Source organism: Falco naumanni, chromosome 11 (genome assembly GCF_017639655.2).
Source record: "Falco naumanni isolate bFalNau1 chromosome 11, bFalNau1.pat, whole genome shotgun sequence".
NCBI classification, from domain to species: Eukaryota; Metazoa; Chordata; class Aves; order Falconiformes; family Falconidae; genus Falco; species Falco naumanni.
In genome coordinates, this window is record NC_054064.1 from 20,332,615 (window position 1) to 20,357,247 (window position 24,633).

Below are 24,633 nucleotides of genomic sequence, written 5' to 3' on the forward strand. Positions count from 1 at the left end.
TCTACTGCTTTACACCATACAGGGTTCTGTTCTTCTGAATACAGAGCTCAAGAAGATACAAAATCTCCCCTCATAAAGGAGAATGTTTTTAAGTAACTGAGAAAAAGGACAGCATATCAAAATAGTAGTACTATTATTCATCTCATAGGAATTCTGCATAGTTATTCTGCATTTATGCTTTTTTCCTTTGTCTAAATTATAAGACCCTTACATTAACGTTTTGTAGCAATTCTCATAGAAATGTTAGTATAATATTTAAAATAGTTCTTCATGCATTCTTGTACACAGTTCTTCTCAATTTAAAATAGTGGTGGTTTTGCTTTGGTTTCAAAAATGTAACGTTACAGCACAGGATCCTGCAGACCTCACTGTTCAGGGAATATACAAAAGGATATTCACTGCCAGCATGTTAAAGAATCTCTGGCTTTTCCAGGCAGTCTGTCAGTCTCTATTAGCTGCAAATGCACTTGAGAAGTGTAACAGACACTCTTCTTTAAGAAGTTTGGTCTCACTGTTTAGATCAATTTCCTTTTTTAGAAAATACATTGGGCCTACACCCCCCTCAGGAAAGTTAAAAAAGAGATGTCCCAGGTAAGTATGCACCACAATATCCCAGTGAAAAATCGCATGTTCTTCCCAGAAAGAAAACAGGACTCAGCGCAGCAGTTGCTTTCTGCAGAAACCCAACTGCTCCCTCCACCCAGATATTTTCTTCTGCATAATCTGTTCCAACCAATTAAGAAAAAACACTTGCTAAAGAATCACAGAACACTTTAGGTATACACGATAAAAATTAAGACAGTATCGGAAGGCTTATTAGATTGACTCTCCAAAGGGTGAGCAATAGCTGGCTGGCCTCAGCACGCTGGGTTGCATTTACGGATGCTTTGCAACCTCTGTTAAACCAAGTAGTTGCCTGCTAACTGTGTGCTTCACAGAGCTCTCACTGTGACAAATTCCCTGGCTAGAAATTAAATTAGTGCTCCTATTTGCTCTTGCATGACCCCGTAATGGGTTTCACCCCTTGCAGAACTTAAATCCGCTAATTAACAGAAGTTGATTTCTTCTCAAGTCCAGGGTACAAGATTTTTTTAATTTTTATCCTGGGCAATCCTAATAATACTTCCTAGTAAATGTGAGTACCTGTGCTGTATGTCTTAGACGTTCTAAGTCTGGGTGGCTTGACAGGAGGCTGAAGACCTGAAGCAATACACTAAAATATCAAATACCTTTGTAGTGGCCCAGTGTACATTGTCTGTATTTAGTATGTCTTCTTCAGTAAATGCACTAATATTGGATATACACTTACAACTGCTTCCAATTTAACACTCAGCTCCTTGGCTGGCACAATCGGAATTTACAAGAATGTGTATTTCTTGGCATAATGTTAAGTAAAATGTACATTCAGAGGCAAAGACAGGATGGATTTCTTAAAAAACATGAATGCCATTTAGGAAAACAGAATAGATAATGACAGCATGATGCTTCTTCTTTGGACAAAGTCTAGATAATAATTCATAATAAAATGAATAAAATTATATTAAAGCCTGATTAAAATAAAATGCAAGCAACTAAAATTATTTCAGTGCTTCCCAAGCACTTGTGCTTCTCAAGCAGTAGTAGACAGTAAGAACAAAAGGCATCTAAAGCTAGTCAAAAAGGTGGACTTTGTAAGCAAGATAAAAACTTAAAATATCTAAACTTGTACAGTCCAGAAACCAATCTTAATCAGAATGTTTAGCTCTGACATCTTTTTTTCATATGCATATTAGTCTATCTGTCTTAACTTGCTTGAAGAGAAACCAATAATATGTATAATAAGCTTTTTACTCTGCTTTGCTATGGAAACAAGGCATGTGTGATCTCACTCTCTGACTTTCTGTATTTTCTCAGATAATTTTTAACTTGATGGATGATTTCACCTAATTAGGAAGGGGGGGAAAAAAAAAAAGAAAAGATGGTGTCAGAAGCAATTCATTTCCTACAGTTTGTAGGAAACGGGTAAGTAAAGGTGCGGGGCTCAACTGCATGGAACCCACAGGAATACGAGCACCCTCCTTTTGCGAGACCGTAGAGCCAGGGTGGCATGGAACAGGGATGGGGACAGGGATGGGGACGGACACTGAGCCAGTGGGAGCTCCCGTCTCCCCCAGGCTATCAGCCACAGCACAAGGCCAGGCTGCGCACAGCTACCTCTGTAACTCCAACTCAAACTACTTCCCAAGGTAGTTCTTTCAGTCTGTCTTTTCTAATAAAACTGTAGTTTTAAAGACATACCTATAGTAGAGTATGTTAGAAAAAGTGACAGAAGATACCTTCGGAAATGACATTCATATTCAAGCTTTTAACTTTAGCTTTTCATTCCTTTTTCCTGCCTCTCATCTTTTCTTTAGTTAAGGCTGCAATGCTTGCTGTTGATGGCAGCAATGATGTTTTTCAGCTCTCTACACAACAATATTGACCTGTTGTTGATCAATATACCAGCAGTGTATATAACTCGGTGCAGCTTTCCCCTCCAGCTGCTAGCACTCATCTGTTCCAGGTTCCTTCTACCTGAACAAGTGGACTGTTTCAAAGACAACCCTACCTGGACTGCACTAGCCAGGAAAAAAAAGGCTAAACCAAGACCTTCTTAACTGAAGATACGATCCCTGTTTGGATAGCTGACACTAAAAGAAAATTGCAGCCTTCATATAACTGTGCCTGCTTGCTAGTTCCCTGCTGAGTTAAAGTTAAGGCACTGTGAAAGTAACAAAGTCTTTATCTTGATTGGAAAATGTTTCATTATGTGAACAAACGATTCACTTGTCCACATCCAGGATCTTCCCCCCGTCCCATCTAATTGCACAGAAACATTAAAATAGAACAGTAGGGAATTCAGCCACGTTTCCTCTCCCCCACCAACTACAACAACCTGCATATATCCATAAGATTTCTAGAAAAACCCCTAAGCTGCAAGTGAGAGAATTAAAGATATTTTTTTTTATTTCTAGCAAAAGTTAGTTGCTCTTATTTTAACCTTTGTTCATGTTCATACTTCCAGGCATGAAGTGCTACTAAAGCACGTTACACTTGGCATCTCTTATTACTGAAGCAGAAGGCAATGTAATCTTGTGAGAAAGTGTAATAATGCGGTATTCATTTTGCTTCTGTGGCTGGAAGCCAACTCTATATTAATATTCATTTCCAGTATACACAGACACAGTATTTCATTTATTTTAAGAATTTACAATTAATTTGGTACGATTCTGATATCTGCTCCCAATTTCCTTCCCTGTTTCTTTTAGCTGAAAAAGCAGCTCTTGTATAGACTTTAAAAAAGTAAATTCACAACTGAAGCATCAAAAGATTGCTACTGGCTACTAAAAGCAAAAAAAACAGGGACAGAACAAAATGAACTTGAAATATTACAGATGACAATGAAAATTAGCTTTCTGCAAATGGCAAAAATTCAATCTGCAGAAGTTCTCAGTTGACTTTTTCCGTTCCAAACTCAGCAGATAAAACACTCTTTGCAGCATGCTGTTTGCTACTGTAACAAGAGTTGTTTGTTTGCTTTTCCTTTCTGTTTTCAAATGTTTTCAACCACCACATAGCATGAAACTGCAAGTACGTGAATCTTTGTAAAATGTACTAGACATAGGGATTTGAAACAACTGCAATAACAAATAAAATCCTTAGTATTTTAAAACTTCAGAAAATACATAAACAGATGCCTCTACTTCCTATACCGTTGGTTTCAACTAGTGCAACCACTTTTGCAATGTAAGTGCATTTATAATTAACAGAAGTGATTACCTAACCAGCCAGTTCTAAGATTTATAATCCTATTCTCCTAATACACATTTACCTTCCTTACCTGTGAAAAGAGGCTGAAAAGCATTTTGCCTCCCAGCTGTTGGCACTTACTTTCCTATAAAAGTGAGATTTTACTCAAGTCCACTGACTCAACAGACACCAAGAGAGCAGTCAGTACAGCAGCTAGCAAACCAGAAACCCCACCAGTGATGAAACCATCCAAGATCAGCAGTGTGCTGTGGGAAATGCAAGTTTTCTAATATATTCTGGCAATATTTAAGAAGAAAGAGGGCAGGGAGGAGAAACTGACTGTGAATGCTATTTAAGTGAAATGAGACTTCCCCACATTCAGAAACCTCCACGAAGACGCCTAGGACTCACTCCCTGGTACATGTGTACGTTCACACATAGATATGAACAACCTATTTCAGTAAAGCTTGTCTATCATTACGACACAAGACCCGATCTGTGTTAGTCTAGAATAAATGCTTAGGAAATTACATGGTGAATGTGGAAGACTGTATACAATATTTAAATTTTTAATCTTGGGGTTTGCCATTTTTGGGGACTAGATCCTTTATGTTTGTATAGATTTCAGAAAGAAGAGAGGGGGAGGCAGAGCAGCTTTCCTGAAGTATCTCTGAAAATTTAGCCTTAAAATTCAAAGAATTTTAACAGGGTAAGGTATGGATCTGCTTTAAAAGATGGTGTGATCACACCACAGATGCACCAAAGAAGCCTATGTATTATATACTGACTACTGAATAATGTAATAAGGCACGGAGATGCTATTTTATTACTCAACCACTCTTTTCACCTGCAATCTAGTCAATCAAAATGATTACACCCAGGAACAACCTCAAGTTCTATACAAATAATTGTAATTAAAAATTCATAAACCATGTTTTCCTGATCATTCATTTGTGTTTCTCTGTCTATTAAAAGGGCCACAAGAACAGCTGGGGAGACAGACTAAAGGGATGAAATAAAGTTTATGAAGAAAATGAGATAGAGGATACTTTTTTAAAAAAGCTTTTTCCTTCCTCATCTCTTCAATTTAAGAGCTATTTTAAACACCACATTTGATAGCAATGAAGCATTTTCCCCATTTTTTTAAAAAAGCAAAAATATTTTTAAGTAGATGCTATTTCTGTATGCACTTAGATTTTTATTTCCTGAAATTTATCTTGCATAGTTCTAATCTTAATGAAGTGTTTTCCATTTTATTTTCAGCCAGCCAAATTACAAAAGTAAAACGGGTATTTCATTTCCACTTTTTAGTTATTTTATATCACATTTAACATATCTATACATTGTTGATAAATGGCTGCACAATGAGAACAGAAAAACGAATTAACAGGGAAAGTCCAAAAACAAGGCACCTACCGACCAAGGATATTAACAATGTCACTTCAGTTGCCTGAACATTGCATCTCAGTTTCAACATACCACACTATATCAAAACCGAAAAATGTATTTTCTTTTTTCATTCTAAAAGAGACAATTTGAGTCTTAGAAATTAAACCCAGAACACACTACAGATACTTCTAGTTTAACATCCTAAAAGTCCAAATCATCTAACAGAAATTAACTGTACAGACCATTCATCTCATCTGCAAACTCAAGTAAAAAAAAAATAAACTACAGCTTACCTTCAGTACACTGCAGGAAGCTGATAATGAGCAGAAACCAGAAACTTCGCATTCTGCAGCCAGAAGACACCATTATTGATCCCTGTAAGAATTTTCTTTGTATTCCTTAATGAATCCAGTTATAAAAGCCCAGCATCATCGAAACCAGCGGTCTGCATTATTCATCTTCATACCTGGAGAAGCAGAGGGTTTGGAAGAAAAGGAGAAAAAAAAAAATCCATCAATAGCTGAACACCAATAATTTGGAATACGAAATTTTACTTGACATGAAGACAGATATTTTTAATAAAAACTGACAGTACACCTGTACTGTAGCTGGGAATTTGGCAGGTTTGTGGGATGTAATCACGCAAGGTCAGTGATCATTAAACAGAATGCCAAATAATGATACGTGTTAAAGTTGGAAGTATGAATGTTAGTGACGTACTTGCACTAAAACACATTGGGTGGGTGGGGGAAGATAACATTCTCTCTGAATATAAGGCACTGGATTTGCAGATGACTAGGCTAAGCTCTTCCCACTCCCCAAATCTGACACAACCTGCATTTCTCTACCTCAAAGAACAACAAAATTAAATCTAGGGCACTGCCTTATCTCTTAGGGATTCAAAACATGGAGTGGCTAAGAACAACAGAGCAACACCACTTAACAGTAGGGCTCTGCAGGTCTCCTCCCTGCCACGGCTCTGGCGTTCCCTTTTGCTACGTGTAGGTCACTCCTCTGAAGAGAAGCGTTAACAGCAACTTTGCATAATACTCTCCTTGGTGAGAAATCCTCTTCATATGACTCTACAGTTTGCCATATTTCTACCCAATAAACACCTTCAGACAATGGATGAGACTCGCCTGTCCTTAGCCTCTGACGAGATTTGTCCCAGACTGAGAAATATGAATTGCACTGCTCCAGTAAATGATGTACCAAAGGAAGAATTCTTAAAGCTATCATTTGCATTTGAAAAATGTAATTACAGTGATAGAGTGCAGTAGCTGTGATAGAAGATTCAACAGCAGAGTGCTCCCTTTTGCTAATGACTTCATTCTTTCACCAGACAACTGAGTAACTACATACATCCTCTTCTACATCTCACTGTTTGAGGCCAGATCATGCTTCAGCCCCTACTATTAAGAGTTTGGGGAGACAGAGAAAAATTAACATCCATACAAACCCAAATTATTTTTAACTACAAAGCTGGCTCTAGATATTACAGATGTGTGAACAACTCTGGAAGAATGACTCTCATTGCAGCAATTACAGATCCAGAGAGCTGAGTCTGGTGCCACGTTGGCTTGGTCTCTCCAAGACCAACGGACAGAACTGTGTGGAGGTATTTCTGAGATAGCTGAAATTAACGTTACTTTAAAAACATAACAATGACTATGTACACATTTAAGTGGCAGGATCCAAGGGCCACTTATGAACCTTACGAGTACTGGAGCATGTTGAGAGCTTTAAAAATACATCTACCCATTTGACAAGGAGAACTAGAAATGCTGAAGAGCACAAAATGCCAGACAAAGAAATTCTGTGAACTGTAGATCATTTTCAGAAGTAGAATGTGTAACTTTTATATTAGTCACTGTTAATATTAATCAATTATAAGTTTGTTCCCTGAGCACACAGACAGCAACAAGACTGACACTCACTTTTTTCCCCAAGGAGAGAAAGATGGGAATTAACAGAAAACATTATGGAACAATTTCTCTGGCTCTCAATAAAGGCAATGTGACTGTGGCAGGAGATGATTAAATAGCCAAGTAGGCTTCTTTACTTGGCTCCTCTTTAAGAGGAGTGATGCCACTTCAGTGTAGCGCACACAACACAAGCGTGTTTGTGATTTCTCACACGGGGAAATGAAAGAGAACCGACATCTGAGGCTGACTGATTTTATGTTTATTTATACATAAAAACAAACCCTTTTCCCAATTTCCAGCTACAGGCAGGTGCTCTTCAATCACAGGCGCTTTTATCCGCACATATTTCAACAAAGGGCATGCAATAGCAAACACAGTGCTTCAGTGCAGGACAGCCAGAGCACGGCTCTCCCTGGCGCAGACCCATGTGCCTAGGGGTAAAAGATGTGCCCTCAATTTAGGTGGTGATACACCAGCTGCTACAGGACAAGCCAGAAGCAGTTATGAAGAGACAGTCATATTGTATCACTAGATCTTTCACACTGGGCTGATAGAGTTTTGCAACTAAAAAAAAAATAAATCTAAAAATTCACAAAGGATGCACTGCATTCAGCAGAAATTACAATTGCAAAGGAGCTCCTGCCGAGTAAAGAAGGAAAAATTGCCACCATGATATATCAAAAAAAAAAAAACCTGGAGATAGTTTAGCTAAAAGCTTGGGACAAGCTTGGATTAATTTTTTACCTGTAGCACCCAAAGGAAAAATCATAAAACTATTTCACAGACACTACAGACTAATCAGCATAATTTCAGTAAGCAATCAGAATAATCCAAGAGAATAGATGAGGAACAATAATGGCTAAAAGGGAAATTAAGTCAGCCTTCTGATTGCTCCCAGTCTGTCCAGAAGATTTTGACTTCCTGAGACTCAAGTTTTATCATTATTTCCATAACATATCACTGCATACCCGGATTCTGAGACATCTTCCTTCACCTTCAAGTGGATAGCGACGTACCTGTGCTTTATCATGCTTAAATTCATCGCTTCCTTTTGGGCTTTTTTTTTAATTGGAGGTAGGGGGGAAGGGTTGTGTTAAAAACAAAAGCAATAATCAAGCACCACTTGTGGTACCCAATGTGTCTCTAGGAAACAGTTGCAAGCTTTATGGCAGAGACTTTTTTTTTTCTTTTAAATTCGGTAAGAGTTCCTGACCTTGTAAATGGATTTATTTTAACTATTTTAATAAAAAAAACAGTTTCTGAAAGAATGTTGATGCTTTTGTGATACTAAAACCAGCAGAAACTATTCAACTAACAATAAATGCAAAACAATTTAAGAACAAATTTAAGTGCTTTGTGCAATATATTGTTCTCTCTATTGTCATAGCCTACAGACTCAGAATTTAACTCGGTGTGCTGCTGCAAAAAGAATTCAAAATAAACTAACCAGCCCATACCAGATTATCAGTAACATGTTTTTTCTAAAAAAGCAAGAAAACATTAAGCAATGTTTGAAAACTAATGCAACAGGGTTTGGGTTTGCTTCTTTTCTTTCGAATACAAATGAACAGCTTCACAGTGAACAATTTTTAATGCAACCTACATATTTACGAAACTCTATGTGGCTCCGAGTAAAAGAACAGTGCAGTTCTGAACCAACTAATCATCAGTGTAACAAAAGCTAATGCTGAAAAAGGTACCCAGACATGAGCTGGAGCCAGAGAACACTCGGGCCACAGACACTGCTGTCAGCCATGTCCTTCTGACCATCCATCCATCAGCGATATGGAGACTGTCAGTGGCATCTCACAACAACAACAAAGCCCAAACCAAACAAGTAAGACCAGGAAAAACTGTGTTAAGTTACTTCTTTGTAAACAGAAAAAGGAGACCATGGTGAGCAGCTGTCCTGCACAAATAACTTGCTTCCCCTCAGACCTTAATAAACTTTTTCTCTGGATCACTGACTGCTTGGGCTTGTGGGTGGGGCAGGCAGAAACTCCCTAGAGCAAAAGGTTGCTTGAATTTCAGAGTGCAATAAAAGCTGCCCAGAAAAAATTCAGTTGTAACTTAAATCCCTACCTCTGGGCCATACTGCAGTCTCCCATAGAAAAAAAAAAGCCAACCCTCCGCTGGAAACAGAGCAGTTCACCTTGTTAAGTTTCTTTGCCTATCTGCTGTTAAAGACGACTAGATCAGTAATGGAAATGTTAATGTTCAAACCTGTACACTGCAAAGGCGTTGGGCCTCTCTCTCTTCATATCGTATTCATAAGCTGTGCTCCAAGTTCTAAATATCTTAGTGCCCCTGCCTTGCTTCCTTGTTCTTCTGTACTTCTGAAACTTGTTACAGACGAAACACAAGCGCTGCAGAATACTTGCCACTGTTGGCCATCCCTCTCCCCGCAACGTTGCTCAAGAGCACCCCAGAGATAAGAGAAAGCTGCTCCAAGCATGCTCCTTGATATACTTTCATCTTTGAAGAGAAAGACCTCTAAAAGACTGCCACGTCCTGACTCTACTGTTTAACCTTCCCAAGGTTTTATTTTCAAAAGCCAAAAAAGGGTCTTTTTAAGAGCTTCCGGGCAACCGACACAGCATGCTCAAGAGCTGCCTTTTTCCTCCTGTTCCATCCAGCTTTCCAGGTGATTAAGACAGAGGGGAATGCAGAGATCTTTCCAGCTAAGCAAGGATGTTTTTCTTTAGCTGAAAGTCTTTCAGACTAACACTGAATTAATAACTATATTTTTTACAATATGATGCTTAATTTTCCGAATCATCTTAGGAACACCACCACAAAGCACCTGCGACATTGGTCAAGCTTTACCATCCCTACTACAGAAATAAAATTTACACTAGCTTTACAGTGATGAGGCAGAGAGAGGTAAGGAACATCAGTCATAGCTGCACAGCTCAGACGCACCGAGAAACCAGCATGACCCAGTCAGTCCTTCTTATAAATCCTGTATGACCTATCTTGCCACATATGCAGCACCCCCACTGCCTTTCATAACCCAGTTTATGAAACTAAGTAATTCTGTAATATCTGAGACGCTCTGCAGAGGAAAGCAGGGGGAAGAATAGGCAAGGGTGAGTAGGTATATATTCATACAAAATAATAGACTATTTAGTCTCCAGAGAAATCACGTGTCCACGTGCTTTCCCATCATGAGGCTCTCCCAATTTAAAAAAAGAATGAAGTTAAACTTCCCATAATCTGTAACATAAGAATTTAATTAGTGCCATGTGATTAGTAAAACTAAGCCACATTAGTAAAATACTAGAATGAGACTAATACTATGATCCAACAGCTACAGTTTTATAAGTACCTGCAATAAGACCCAGCTCTAGTTTTCAACATTGAACATCTCTTCAGATGCATTTGAGTTATTCCTAATCCTTCAATATAGTTATCCAAAAATTGACTAGCACTAATGCAAAGTTATTAATGTAACAGCACCATATCCTAGAAAATCTGCAAAGTTAGAAGATTTTACAAGAAAAACTGAAGACAAGCAAGACCCCATGCTAACTTAGTTATCATCCTTCTACTACCTATGGTGAAAAATCAATGCCTCATCTGTTCCAATTAAACCAAGTTGCATATTGCAAGAAGAAAGGAAAGCCTACTCTGCTCTGTCTAAAACTGGTTAACAAAAGCTTGTTTTCCATTAAAAGCAATTCAATGCTTAAAATGTATCAGAGTCTTACCTTCAATTCTGTATTCAACAGTCCCTATTAACTGTCACCTTGAAAACAAATTTCTAACCCAAAGCATCTCTTCCCAAGTCGCACAGAAGGAATATAGTACCAGAGAGGGGAATAATACAGTAAGAACAAGACTTGACCAAGGTCATCCAATCTTGCAACAAAAAGAATTACTTCAATACATTCAGCTGCATTGTGCTCTGAAGTGACATACTCACGTCTGAGGAACACCTGAAACGGTGTGCAGTGAATGTGAACCCCAAATAGAGAATGGCCGCAGGAATGCCCAGCCCAGCCCAGGTTCCCAGCTCCTTAGTGCAGCAGATCATTCAAAATGCCAAACCCACCTACGCAAGGCATGGCACCGACCAGTTCACTGACGCTGTTTTAACAGTGCAACATCACAATTCAGTTCACCAGTCCACAGCAGCCCAGTGGTCTACGGCAATCATTCACAGAGAAAATAAATAGGATTTGAGAGGAAAAGACGAAGATTTTCTTTTCTCATCAGCACTCCAGTTCGGCTTGGCCTCACTCTTGTGTTTTACAGACATCTTACACGGCAGTCCATTCCTGACAAGCCAGCTTTGCCCCTTCTTGTTAACACAGGATAAAGCCTGGACACTCTAGGGAGTTTTCATTCAATAAGCCAGCAAAGTAAACCTTTGCTAACGCTAATAAGAATGGCTTTTTTTGGCTCCAGGCACTCTCCTTTTGCCAAGTCTGAATTTCTTTTTGCGTTTGCTAAACGCTCAGAACCAACGGGGGTGGGGGGAGTTGTCACTCAGTCCTCATTGCGAATTCCCTGCATTTCACCCGGATCGACACCGTGCCACTACATCAGACCACCTCCGCTCCAACAGAGCAGGTAAAACCCCTCGAACACTTCTGCCCTCTGTGCGCTACATCTTCCTGGGGTCTCAAAGATAAATCCCCAGCATCCAACAAAGTGGGTAGGGAAAGAGAGGCTGTAAGTCAATTACAACTGTTATCAGCTAATATCTTAGTGTCACGCTGAGCATGTTAAATATGCTGATCACTCTGGACACCAGAGGCACAGTCTGAGGCTGTTTGCCATTCCCTTCATTAAACTACAAAACAAATAGCTCTCATTTTCAAACCTACATAGGACAGATTATACGAACATCAAAAATAAACAAGGAAATAATGAATAGCTATAAAAAACACTGAGAACCATATGACAAATCAGAAGAAGCAATCGTAACAGCTGAGAAAATTCAAAGGCTTTTCAGACTTCTCAAAGAAGAGAAATCCTCAAAATAATCTATTTGTATTAGAAGAGATCATTCCTTTCCCTTGGAAGAAAAAAAAAAAAAAAATCACTAGACTAACATCAACCAAAGACACTGCAGTCTTGTAAGACAGTAAACTGTTTGTTGACAGCCTTGACAAGGCTTTGCAAAGGCCCATATTTCTCAAAGCTGTTCTGCCACTTAGCTGATCTCTTTTTTTTTCCCCTCCTATCCAGTGTTTTTCACAGCACAGAACTTGTTTGAAGTGGAAGTAGACCGAAAAACAAAACAACCAGAACTAAATCCTGGGACTGTGGTCAGACATGCCCGTACCTGTGCAGCAGCGTGGTGCTTCTCTAGCTGACTGCCAGGATTTCAGCGCACCCCGTCTGCTTCGTGGCTGCTACCACTGGGCTTGAGCAGGGAACTCAGATGTCAAGTGCTGCGCTCAGCTCTGGGGCCCCCAGCATAAGGAGGACATGGGCCTGTTGGGGCGAGCCCAGAGGAGGTCACGAAGGTGATCAGAGGGCTGGAGCACCTCTGCTACGAAGACAGGCCAAGAGAGCTGGGGTTGTTCAGCCTGGAGCAGCTCAGCTCTGGGGAGACCTTACAGCAGCCCCCCAGTGCCTAACGGGGGCCTGCAGGAAAGCTGGAGAGGGACTTTTTGCAAGGGCATGAAGTGATAGGAACTGGAAGTGGGCATTTACCTTAGATATTCGGAAGAAATTCTTTCCTGTGAGGGTGGTGAGGCACTGGCACAGGTTGCCCAGAGAAGCTGTGGCTGCCCCATCCCTGGCAGTGCTCAAGGCCAGGCTGGATGGGGCTTGGAGCAGCCTGGTCTGGTGGAAGGTGTCCCTGCCCAGGGCAGGGGGCTTGGAACTAGGTGATCTTTAAGGTCCCTTTCAACTGAAACCACTATGATTCTAGTACGATGTGCCTTTCACAGCTGACACACTGAAGTAAGACAACTTCACCAGACCAACACAGAGCCACCAGCCAAAAACCGTGATGTACTAACTTTCAAAACAAAATCAAGTTACAGACAAGGGTAGAAAAACCCCAGATTTTTATATATGCATTTACAGCACTTGTACCCATGCTGTAACGGGGTTAACGGGGGCTGTACAGCCCTAATACATTGGATCTTCAATGAAGCCACGGTCGGGGATGGCTGTGCTGCAGCCTTGGCATCTGCTTTTCATGCAGAAACCCCAGTTTGGTAGCACGAACCCCCTGGAAACTACTGCACTGGAGACTTGTTTTCTAGGCATGTGCCAAAGCATATTATCAGAAAGATTCATGAAGGTACTGTTTTAGCATCTGCTTTAAAGCATCCCATTTTCTATCAGCTGTATTTGAGATCAGTCTGTGTGGTCTACATTCAATATAAATGACATAGCTTGTGTGGGCAGCAAAGTCACTTTTGATTATTTTTATAAATCGTATCAAAACCCTTTGTTGTTACCAGAGAAATACCAATTCTTTAAAAAGAAACTGGAAAATATTTATATTTTTTTAAAAAGCAGAAGCAGGAGGAACATACACACAATGCACTGGGTATAATTTGTTGCATATCTTTTGCTTAGAGAAGAATATGGTTCTGATGTTAACATCTGTGAGACCATGGCCTAATCATTGTGCAGTGAAATATGAAACAAAATCAATGGTGGCACATAAGATGTAATCTCTGCTGTGTTTGGCTCACTGCACTGAATCCTTGACTCATAAATCATTGTTACTAGCCATTCAGTGAATCAATATTCAGATTCCCTCTTGGTCTATACATATGACCACTAAATGAAATAATAATGACCAAAATCTGTCACATATTAGGTTATCAATATTACCAAAAGGGATTTCTTGGGAGCAATGAGGTAATCTAGGATAAAATAGATCAGATGAGTGTGCAAAGAAATGTGAAAAACCTGTGACTAAATACAGAGACAGCAGGAGAAATATATTTTAAAATACCTATTCTTCCATTGTAGCCTTAAGTATTAAAATTTACAACAGCATCACAATAATGCATTTTATGAAAGACCATATCAATAGTGCATGCCTTTAATTACATTTTAAAACATGTTGTGCTTAAGCATTTTTTTATTCTTTCAAGAAGTTTCTTTTTCCCTGAAGCACAATTAATAAATATTACAGTGATCAGAGAACAGTATTTTCTTATAAGCAGCCTGACAGTCAGGAGCTTCAGAAGACCACATTTTAGTTCCACTAAAAATTAACAACAACAACCAAATGCCTAAGAGTAATGCCGTAAAGCTTTACTTTCCAAACCATTCACCAACCATCTAGTTATTTAGAAGGTAGTGGATCATGTCTTGCAGAGAACCCCAAGAAGTGCTGTGCACTACCAGCCCACATGGCCATAAACAACATCAAAATTCATAATTTTGACAACAAAAGAAGGGAAGACGTGATGGAGACCCTCAGGTATGTCACCTTTGGAAGAATAATCAACTAAGAATAGTCCTTAACTACTTTCTAAGCATACAAGAGATTCTCCAGGCAAGTATGACTTAGAGGTAGAAACTTCAATGAACTTACTTAACCCTTTGGAGGAGTTCTGTATGTATATTAAGTACAAATAAGCAGCACACATTGACAGAAGCCATATCTTTCAGGTTCACCAATTTTACATACCAGTAGCACTTAAAAGTAGAAGGCTGAAAACTCAAATATCATGAAGATTTTGGGGTTTTTCCCTTGTAACTGGCTTTTCTCATGCACATATTCATCGTGAAAACAGGAACTCAAGGGTGAGAAGCCATACATGACAGTACTGCACAGACAGCGCTAACTCTCTTCCTTGCACCTGCCCACAGATACATGGCCAAATCATGCAACTATTGCTCGCATGTCACCAAGAACGTGCAAAACATATGCAATAAATATGGCAAATAAATCTTCAGTATCTATTCAGAAAGGGCCTGACTCTGCAACAAAACACAGAACTCACTTCTGTTACAGGGTGATGGGCTCTGCAAAGATGTACGAGTTGCCTAGGCATCTAACGGTGCAACTATAGTCAAGAGTATTTTCTTGTACATTTTAATAAGCGATGAACATTCAGCTGGCTACCCTTAACCGTGCAAGGCAGCTGAATGACTACCAGTCATTCATCAGAGCTGTACCACTCCTGTAACTGGGGTGAACTGTGGGCTTTCTTATTTATTCAAACTATAATAGAAAAATATAAAAGTATTTCAGTTCATTTTTTATTCCTTTTGTAAAAAGGCTAAGTCGGAAAAAGATAACGATTACATCTGGAGAAGTTATGAACAAAGAGAGCTCTAAATTGTAATTCAAAAGAAAGGCTCCTACTTGCACGCACCATTGTTTAAAACTCTTCTCCCTAGCATTCTGCACAGTATTTTTCTCTTCCTTGGGTGGTGGGGGGGGAAGACAAAACAAGAAAAACAAAAACGTATTGTAGAAACAGTAAGGGCCTTTTCCATGCACTGTGAAAAGGGAATTGTGAAGTGTTGTCTTCTAACTATTAAACAAAATGGAATATGGGTTAGCTCCAGCACTGCCACACCAGCCACAGTGAGCACCTGAGGACAAAGTATCCCTAAATTGCTTGTTTCAAAGAATTTTAAGAAAGAACTAATACTTTTTAAAGTATTCAATGAATAAAAGAGTTTACTCTTTTGGAGTGACTGAATACATTGTATTTCCCATATACTTTAATTTTTTTTAAATCATCCATATAGCACCATATTTAAAACCATTTTTAAAGCATCCATATAGATGAAATTTAAGATCCATTTTTAACACATATTTTAACAGCAACATGACCTCTGATATTCTGTGGTTTCATCAGGCATACAAAGATCTCTGTGTCATTCATTTACAGTTCTTTTAAATAATGTAAGTCTTGGTAGCTCAATGTGACAATGACACTGCTACTTTGGAAAAAAATTGTATTTTTCGTTATTTAGGCTATGCTATGATTTTAAATAATATATTTCCCCTTTCACAATTACATACACTTAATGGCTTTTATTTTGTATTAAAAAACCTGCTCTTCATATGTTCTGCTGCAGTTCACGAACTGTATCTGCAACTAAAAAGAAAAATAAAGTAAGCCTACATTTGTCTATCAACAATATTTATAAGCAAACAGAGTGGAAAGATTACAAAATTTTAATAAGAACATTATATCATAGTAGCAATAATCTAGGTGTTTTACTGGGAAGTGAAGTGGATTACCATAAATGAAATTTTAAATGTCCTTTCCATTTTATAGATAACACAAAATGACTCTTTTCATGTCTCCAGCGATAAGGATACATGTGCCACACATTTAAATAGTGCCTTCACCCTATCCAACCCTGCTCATGAATTAATAATTCAGTGACATTAATACAAGAAGATAAATGATAAAGAGGTTACAGCATAAGGGCCAACGGTACACATATACTTCTTTTAGAACAGCTAATACCTCTCTGCCAATTACAGTTAGAACTTTTTAACAGTTTTCAATGGCATTTTTACAATCTAAATAGCAGCTTATGCACACACAATTTCACACAACTCAAGCTTAATAAATCTCCCGCTGCTACCAAACAATCATTCTGGGGGATTAAAGTGCAACATCTGCTAACATTAATAAGCATTTTACATAGCAATATGTATAAAAGCAGTTGCTATCAGTCTTCTGAAACAGCTTCTAGACCGGTTTGGCATAAATTATACCTTTATCGTTCAACTGGTAACTTTAGCTTACGGCAACAATAAGGTAGCTATATTGCTATGTAGCAGGAAAGAACAATGACACTATATACTGACTGCAATTATCATTTGTAGTGGAACCATTTTAAAAACACTTGAGAAATAAACAAATAATGTAGGTATGCAAAAAATTGCAGGTAAGAACTTGGTAAAGTCCCAAAATTTCAACACAAAAAAACAAAGCTTCCAATCTGTTTGCAAGAGACCATTTCTCTCCTAACCCTGGTTACAGCTTTTTAATCCACCTTGGTTTTTTTTAATTCTTACTTGTATTTCTACCAAAGCAGCATCTACTCGGAAAGAATCCATGCCTTTCCAAGGCATAAAATAAATATCAAGGGTTTTATTTAATTAGGAATTCCAGCATACATTTTTAGATAGAATTTGGCAAATGAGCATGCTTTGGAGTCGAGAGACATGTAACATCAACTTGAGCCAAGAACACAGTTGGCAAACACGGTACAAAGTTTTACGCGCGGCCCTGCCAATGCAACTCAAGCCCTGCAGTTCAGCCATGGACAGCTGAATGCCAGAGCCTGCCAATCACCCTTCCTCTGCAGCAAATAAAATGAACAAAGTCATAGTCTAGCTGGTGTTATTCTATCGTAAAGCAGTTTTTAAAAGACTTTTTTAAAATGGAGAGGTAAAGTATTACAGGCTTACTTCATAAGCCCTACAATCTTAGTATTTTTTAGAAACTGAAAAAGAAAAAAAAAGTCAATTTTGCAATAATAGATATTGTAACACTTACAATACCCTTGTACAGAACTCCAAGATAATTTTGGTGTGTGGACACACGTGGGCAACTATCTGCAAGCTCGTTTCTTTCTTTTACGCAAGATGAAATTTGTATCAAATATATCCAGAGATATAAGAGTACAGCAAACTGGATCAAATAAGTATGTCAAAAAATATTTAATCTTTTTTTTTTTTAATTAGCAATTAATTTCTCCTGATTTTTTCATTAAGAATTGCTTAAAAATGATTGGTTTAACATTATTTTTTAAGTCAAAACATTGCTTTACAAATTACTATTATCATATTCTCCTGACATCGCCTACATTCTTATTTGACATGTTATAACAGCGATGAAGCAAATCAGAAGTAATAAGACAATAAAAGATTCCAGCAATGCCAGTGCTTGATAACTAACACTTGGGACCTTTTGATGCTATTAGGCTTTAAAGTACCCAGAACTAGGGCTGAAGCCAGCCTTAGCCAAGAAAAAAATAAACCAGTTATTTAAGGACAGAAGGAAAAAACCTAAAACAAAAGGTAAGTACATTTAGTATCTACTTCCTCCTCAGACTTCCTCAGATGCTTTCCTTAGGCTGAAGTCTGCACCTGCAATTCCCATAGATATTTCAAAGACTGGAATCACTGTCACCGAAGGAAGCACATGGGGATTAAGAACCCAGATGCCTTGAGTGCCACAAACAGTCTTCCTTAAATACAGCTTAAATTTTAGATTACCATTTTAAAATAAAATTTTGTGAAGTTCCTGTGCACTGCCTGTAAAAAAACAGCTTTAAAGTGAAAAATTCTTACCTTTTTTTTCTTTTTTTTTTTTTAATAAGAATAGGAAAACGTGATACTGGCACACGACTTTGTTTTCAGGCTATTCCTCCACCCGCACTCTAATTCTCGCATCAGACATATCCCCTGTTATGTGCTAGCCTTACATGTTCTTGAAGATTTACTGCTGCTGTAGTAGTCTCATGGCTATTTCAAATCCAGGTCACAACTTCCCACAGTTACTCAGATTAACATTTGCAATTTAATCTATTTTAACATAAGAATTCAACAGCCCTGAGACGAAAACGAGGTGTCTCTTTTTTGCTCAAAGATGACTGAATATTCAATATGAAATTTAACAGATTTTAATCATAACAGTTTGTAAACAGTGTAATATATATGTCTGCCCTAATTTAGTAAGATGGAATTCTCACATAACACTCATCAAACTGAGCACAAAAAAATTGTTCTGGCATTTCACTAAATTAAAATCTTCAGTCCCTACAGCAAGAATGCACAAATTTAGATTTTATTAATACCTTAAATCAAGCTCACTTTTATGAAAGGCAATTTACAAGTCATCTTCTCTTGTGATAGCAATGAACAGAACAAGGTCTTAAACATATTTTTACAGACACTTTGATGATAGTCTAACCTTTTGGTCTGATTGCTACTTTTAACAAAAACAGAATTTTCTTTGAAATCCAGAAAACTTGTTTTCATGAATATAGTTTTAAGCCTTGAAGTGACAGAGTGGCTGACAGCTCAACAGATAGATAGTAAATTTAAGAGAAGTTGTCCCTGTTTAGAAAATGCATGCCATTTTACCAACTCCTCATTCAGCAAACTGAAAAACTCCAGATTTAGTCTGGATCAATGTATTTTGCAGCTTGCCCAAAGGTACCGTACCGCACAAAACCTTCACAATCACAAAACCGTGCAAGTTATACATAGACTCAACAAGATACCTTGATTTAACTGGTGATCTGTGTACTTTAAAATTTTAGATTTCTAACATTAAATAACACTTATCAAGCCTTCTGCATTGCAGGCACTTCTGCAATAGATTACAAATCAGATGCACAATGAAATCATCATCATTAGGTAGACTCCCCCGTACTGTCAGTTACTCACCAGAAATCAGTGAGAGTCACACCATAGGGCCAGAAGAAAAAAAAGGGGGGAAAAAAATACCAGGGGGGGAGAAAAAAAAAAAAGGAAAAAAAAAAAAAGGAAAAGGTGAAAAAAAATAAAAAAAGGAAAAGGGGAAAAAAAAAAAGGCAAAGGGAGCAGGCAGAGCCGGAAGATGGCATCCCCCCTAGCTAGTTTCAAGTGCAGTGGAAGTGGGAAAGCCTCTGGGTAGGGCACAGAAGGAAAGCAAGCAGATGGAAAAGGGAAGGCCCAAGGAAAGATGCAGCAGCGTGGGCAGGCCCGCCCTGCCGTGCCATGGGTGGATGTGTCCGGGAGCCTGTGCAAAATAAAGAGGCAATTGAAGGAGCGGAGGAAGACTGACAACGAAGGAATGCAAGTCAACAGGGAACAGAAAATATGCAGCACAGTACAGAAAAGGGAAGGACTTGCTATTATGAAATATCTGAGTGTAATCTGATTTCCTTCAAGTGGACCGTCAGCATTTAGGATCAGTTGCTGCACTCTCATAACCTAATGTACAAGGCTTTCTTCTATCTGGGACACAAACACAAGCTACACTAACTGCAAATACTCGCTTTTTAATCCATATGAAAGGCCCACCAATACACATCAGAAGCCACAAATCTGTTTGAAGAATGAGTCAAAGGACTAATAAATGCGGAGACAGAAAAAGACAACGCTGGCACTAAATGCTACAAGAGGGGCCAGCACACACGTGCACTGAGATGCACGTCTGCATGTGTACCTGCATACAATTATTTAGAAACATTTGCTGTTCTGCAAGTAATCATATTCTATAAATGACTGATGATTTCACAGTCCCAGAATAATAATACTAATTTTAAAAAGATGACCACAATCTCCACACATCTATTGCGTATTCCAGGCTTTTTTTTTTGTTTGTTTAAAAATCAAATACAGAAGAGGTTGTGACAGTAATAAATGTACAGCTTATTTATGGGTCACTATTGGGCTGAACTAAGATTTTGTTTCTGGAAGAGAAAAAGACAGACAGAAGGATGAATAACACAGACAAAAATGGAAGGGGAAAAAAAACCAACCCTACCTAAAGGCGCATATTCTCAGATACGTAAGAAGCGACAGACAGGCATGACAGAATACTTCACCTGATGCTGTCTGGTTATCAACATACTCTGCAGAAGTTGCTCAGTTTTATTTTAACGTCTCTTCAGTCAAAAGGCGATTTGATGTTTTTGACCTAAAAATAGCAGCGTTATAGATCTTCTGAAAATAAAAATATCTAACTCAAGACTACTATGGTGCACAACACAAGAAGAGCTTGCAGCAAGCACAGTTTAAGATTTCAACAGCCAGACACTTCACCTCAATGATTTCGGGTCACCAAAATAAAAACCAAATTCACTGTTACAATATTATTTTATAACAGTTAAGTAAATACCACTTTTTAGTTTTTCCACAGTTTTGTTACTTACTAACTAGAACATGTACAGGTACAGTCCAGCTGGCCGGGAGCAGAACGAAGGAAAGCAGGCTCTTCCTGGCTGGCAGCCCCTTTGGCCATGACCGGACAAGAACCTCTTTTGCTTTGCCTCACAATTTTAGCACATGATAAACTGGACACTTTGCATTTATGAGTAAGTACCATATAAATAAACACTCCCACACACCTGTACTCAACCATACACATATTCATGAGCAGACATTCACTTGCTGTTTTCCAACGTTTGTTATTATTTCCGTCACTTTCAAAAATATTTACAAAAAACACAGTCTCTAATAGCAGCTTAAGATAGCTAAGAATATATTTGGCTACATAGTTTCAAATATTCAACCTAAACATGCATTCCTCTCTACGAAGTTGTTTATCTTGCAATTACCACTAACAGCTCTAACTTCCAAACAGCAGGTACCAATTGCTTCAGCATTCAAAGCACCAATTCCTTAAAACTTGGACTTAATGCAAAAGTCTATCTCCCACTTTTCATTTTGAGCCCCATTCAATAAGCCACAATTACATATTTTTTTTCATGTTGTTATTCTATTACAGATACAGGGATATTACTCATTAAACTGTGGTGGAACAGGCTATGGTATAGGAGGAAAAGTACCACTACCCTTCTACTAAGGACCAAAATATCAATAATTCAAGCTGATTGGAAAACACTATTCAACAAAACAATTAATTTTTAAGATGGTGGTGAGGATAGCAACAACCATCACAGAATAATTTTAAATTTTACAAGAACTATCCACAAGCCTTTGAATTAAATAAATCTGTATCTCTTCTTGTTCCAAGTTAAAAAGCCTGGACTCTGGGAACCACAACTCAGGAATCCAGCCAGCAAAGCTACGAGCATCACCAGTGAGTGACCCAGGCTGCTGCTCCAAGTATGCACCGGAGTACTTTGTGCCATATACTGTGCTGCACCGCTTAATAAGGTTTTGTCAACACAACTCTAAGGGTTTTTTGATCTTAAAGCTGTTCTGTTGTAGGTTGCCCCACCAGAAGCAAGCATTCAGTTAAAGTGAATGTTAGCAAGGATGCCTGAGAACACATAGCTTAAAAAAAAAAAAAAAAAAAAAAAAAAAAACCCCAAAAAACCAAAGAACAACCCACCACGCAAATATTAAAAATGCAAAATAAAACTATCCTCTAAGGTGGCTCCATTTCCTACACATTCGTAAAACTGCACGGACTCAGGACACACCATTACTCAAGATGCTCCTGCAAGCTTCCTGGGGTCCCCGCACTGCTCACCAGCAGCCATGGATGGGGAGCTGGTCGGAGCCTCCCCCAGCCCCGGCACACAGGTGTGCCCTTTCCGGGAAGAGAGATAAGCAAAATGGTGTTTCCCATGGAGCACAGGATGAACCATTCTACTCATAAATGCTCTTACGGTTTCCATAGTGAGTGTCATTTACATGAAGGCATTATAAAGGTTCCCACATGAAAATGCATCCCTGGGATAATTATTTTCTTTCAAGTTACTTTTCCTCCCACTTGCTATAGTTCTTAGGTGAAAGGAAAATATTGACAAAAACAGGACATAAGGGGGACATAAGCTAACCACAGACTGAAAAACATGAAACCACCAAGCCATTTACAACTCTTTTTTTTTTAAAACTTTAACTCTTCATTGCTACTGGGCAGCCTGAGATCAACCGCACAGGGTAAAATACTCTAATTTATAGCTTAAGGGTACTTCCATGTTTAAGAGGCAGGAGCATTTAAAGAAATAATATCTTCCTCAACCCGTCTGTTCTTTGAAATGTCTTCATTAAAATGGAGATTTTGACTTTTTGGCTGTGAATAGCAGAAAAAGGACAAACCTTGTTTCCCAGGATCTTCACCTGCAGACAGCACACACCACGCTCCCCTCTTTGTCTCGCCATGATCGCGCTTTCATATCACAGACAATTTTTGAGGGGTAAGGGCAGATGAGACTACCTCCAGTTTCTGATGATTAGCTAAATTAGCCCTAATTACACCTTTTTTTTCATTATGAAGCAACTGAAGGAATCTAGCCACAAATTTGGATGTGTGGCACAGGACTCGCGCTTCCCCAGACCCGTGCGGCAGCCATGACAGAGCCCACCACTGCAGGCAGGGTGGTGACAGCCCCCTACCAGACCATGTCACCAGAGAGCTCCGAATCACAAGCCTACAGTAAAAAAGTTGTGGGTTTTCTGGATGTTTGAGTTGTGGGGTTTTTGGATGGAAACATCTTGTACAGATTGTCATTCACGGTTTTTCACTAACACTGCAGTACAAACAGAATTTGCACAATCATCAGATGGACTTGAGTGAATTTTAAGAGCACAATCCAGGAGCTATTTCTTCATACCATTTGTGAGCCATAATAAAATTCCACTGAGCATATTTGCTCTGTTGCTTTAGCAGCAGCTAATATCTCCTATATGTACAATACCTGAACAATTGTTCTGTTAGGTAACTTAAATAATGGCTGTAATTAAGTGATCGAGGAGATATTAATCGTATCTCTCAGCTGTGCCAAAGTAGCGAACACAGTTGTGCAAACTGCTTAACCACAGCACTGAAACGGCAACCGATTTTCCCACTGCTCCACGTATTTTTCAGAAATCCTTACTGATTAGTTTCAATAATGTGCTAATGCTGCAGTTTTATTTGTTGTATTTGTTATTATTATCTAAAACACAAATAGAGATAATTTACTGCCTATCTTCCAGCAGACTTACTATACAATTTTATTTATTTCACTTTCTTTCAATTAAGATATACTACTTTGGTAACTTTTATATATAGATAGATATATATACACACAACCTATATTGCACAAGAAGAATTGTTTTAAATAACTGTTTCATATACAGAGTGTTTTTCTGTGAAAAATACACAAGAACTATGAAATTAATTGTTTACACAATCTTAGAAATCTATCACATACAAAGATCAGTCAAAGTTGGACAAAAAATTAAGCTGATTATAATTAAAATAAACCAAATAAATTTTTCATTATTTAGATAGGCAATAGAAAGATGCTGATTTCACTGTAAGTCCCTATCTTAGTACCTTTGAAAAAAAAATAATAATCTAAGGGACTATACGTTCAGAAGCAAGCTGAGAACAGTACTTTCTAATCATGAGTCTGTCCAAACTGCTTTAAATGTCACTATAATCAGAAATAATATCATTAGAAGTGAAGCTGTACTAAAAATATAGGAATTCTGTACAGATGACAGAAGTATAAGAAAGAATTTCATTCACAGGTATACTTCAAAGGTTATACTGGTTTTATGTGCTCTGTTCAGCAGATTTTTCAGTCCTGAGCCAAGAACTGCTGATTTCTTGCATCCCATTTGCCAAACACAAAAGCTTTATTAGTCATAACAGCACTGCTGTTCCAAACAGACAAAGAGATATAAATAATAATAAAAAAGACAGGGGGGGAGTGGGGAAAGACAGACTTATTCCTTCTTCAGGGTTAGTTGTCTGTGGGCAGTTAAGTATGACTTAGTGTGGCTTCATTTTTAATGCGCACTACAAGTAAAATGACTACAGTGTGGATTTGTGCTTTGACTTATTGCCTTGCCAACAGAAGAATACTAATTTTAAGAATCCATTCCTTATGGCATTTGTACAAAAATAAAAATGGTTCATCTTTACCTTACAGTAATATATACATATTCAAAAAAATGTTTCAGGAGAGCACA

General features: G+C 38.3%; 1 protein-coding gene across 22 annotated transcripts in view; it reads right to left on the reverse strand.

The window, feature by feature from the left end:
- Positions 1 to 24,633, reverse strand: part of ADGRL2 (adhesion G protein-coupled receptor L2) — a 179,620-nt gene that overhangs the window by 122,176 nt on the left and 32,811 nt on the right. For all 22 annotated transcript variants that reach the window (XM_040610963.1, XM_040610964.1, XM_040610965.1 and 19 more), the window contains exon 2: positions 5,451 to 5,623. In XM_040610963.1, the coding sequence (XP_040466897.1) occupies positions 5,451 to 5,523 (73 nt within the window). In that variant the 5' untranslated portion in view covers positions 5,524 to 5,623. The remainder of the gene's footprint in view (positions 1 to 5,450; positions 5,624 to 24,633) is intronic.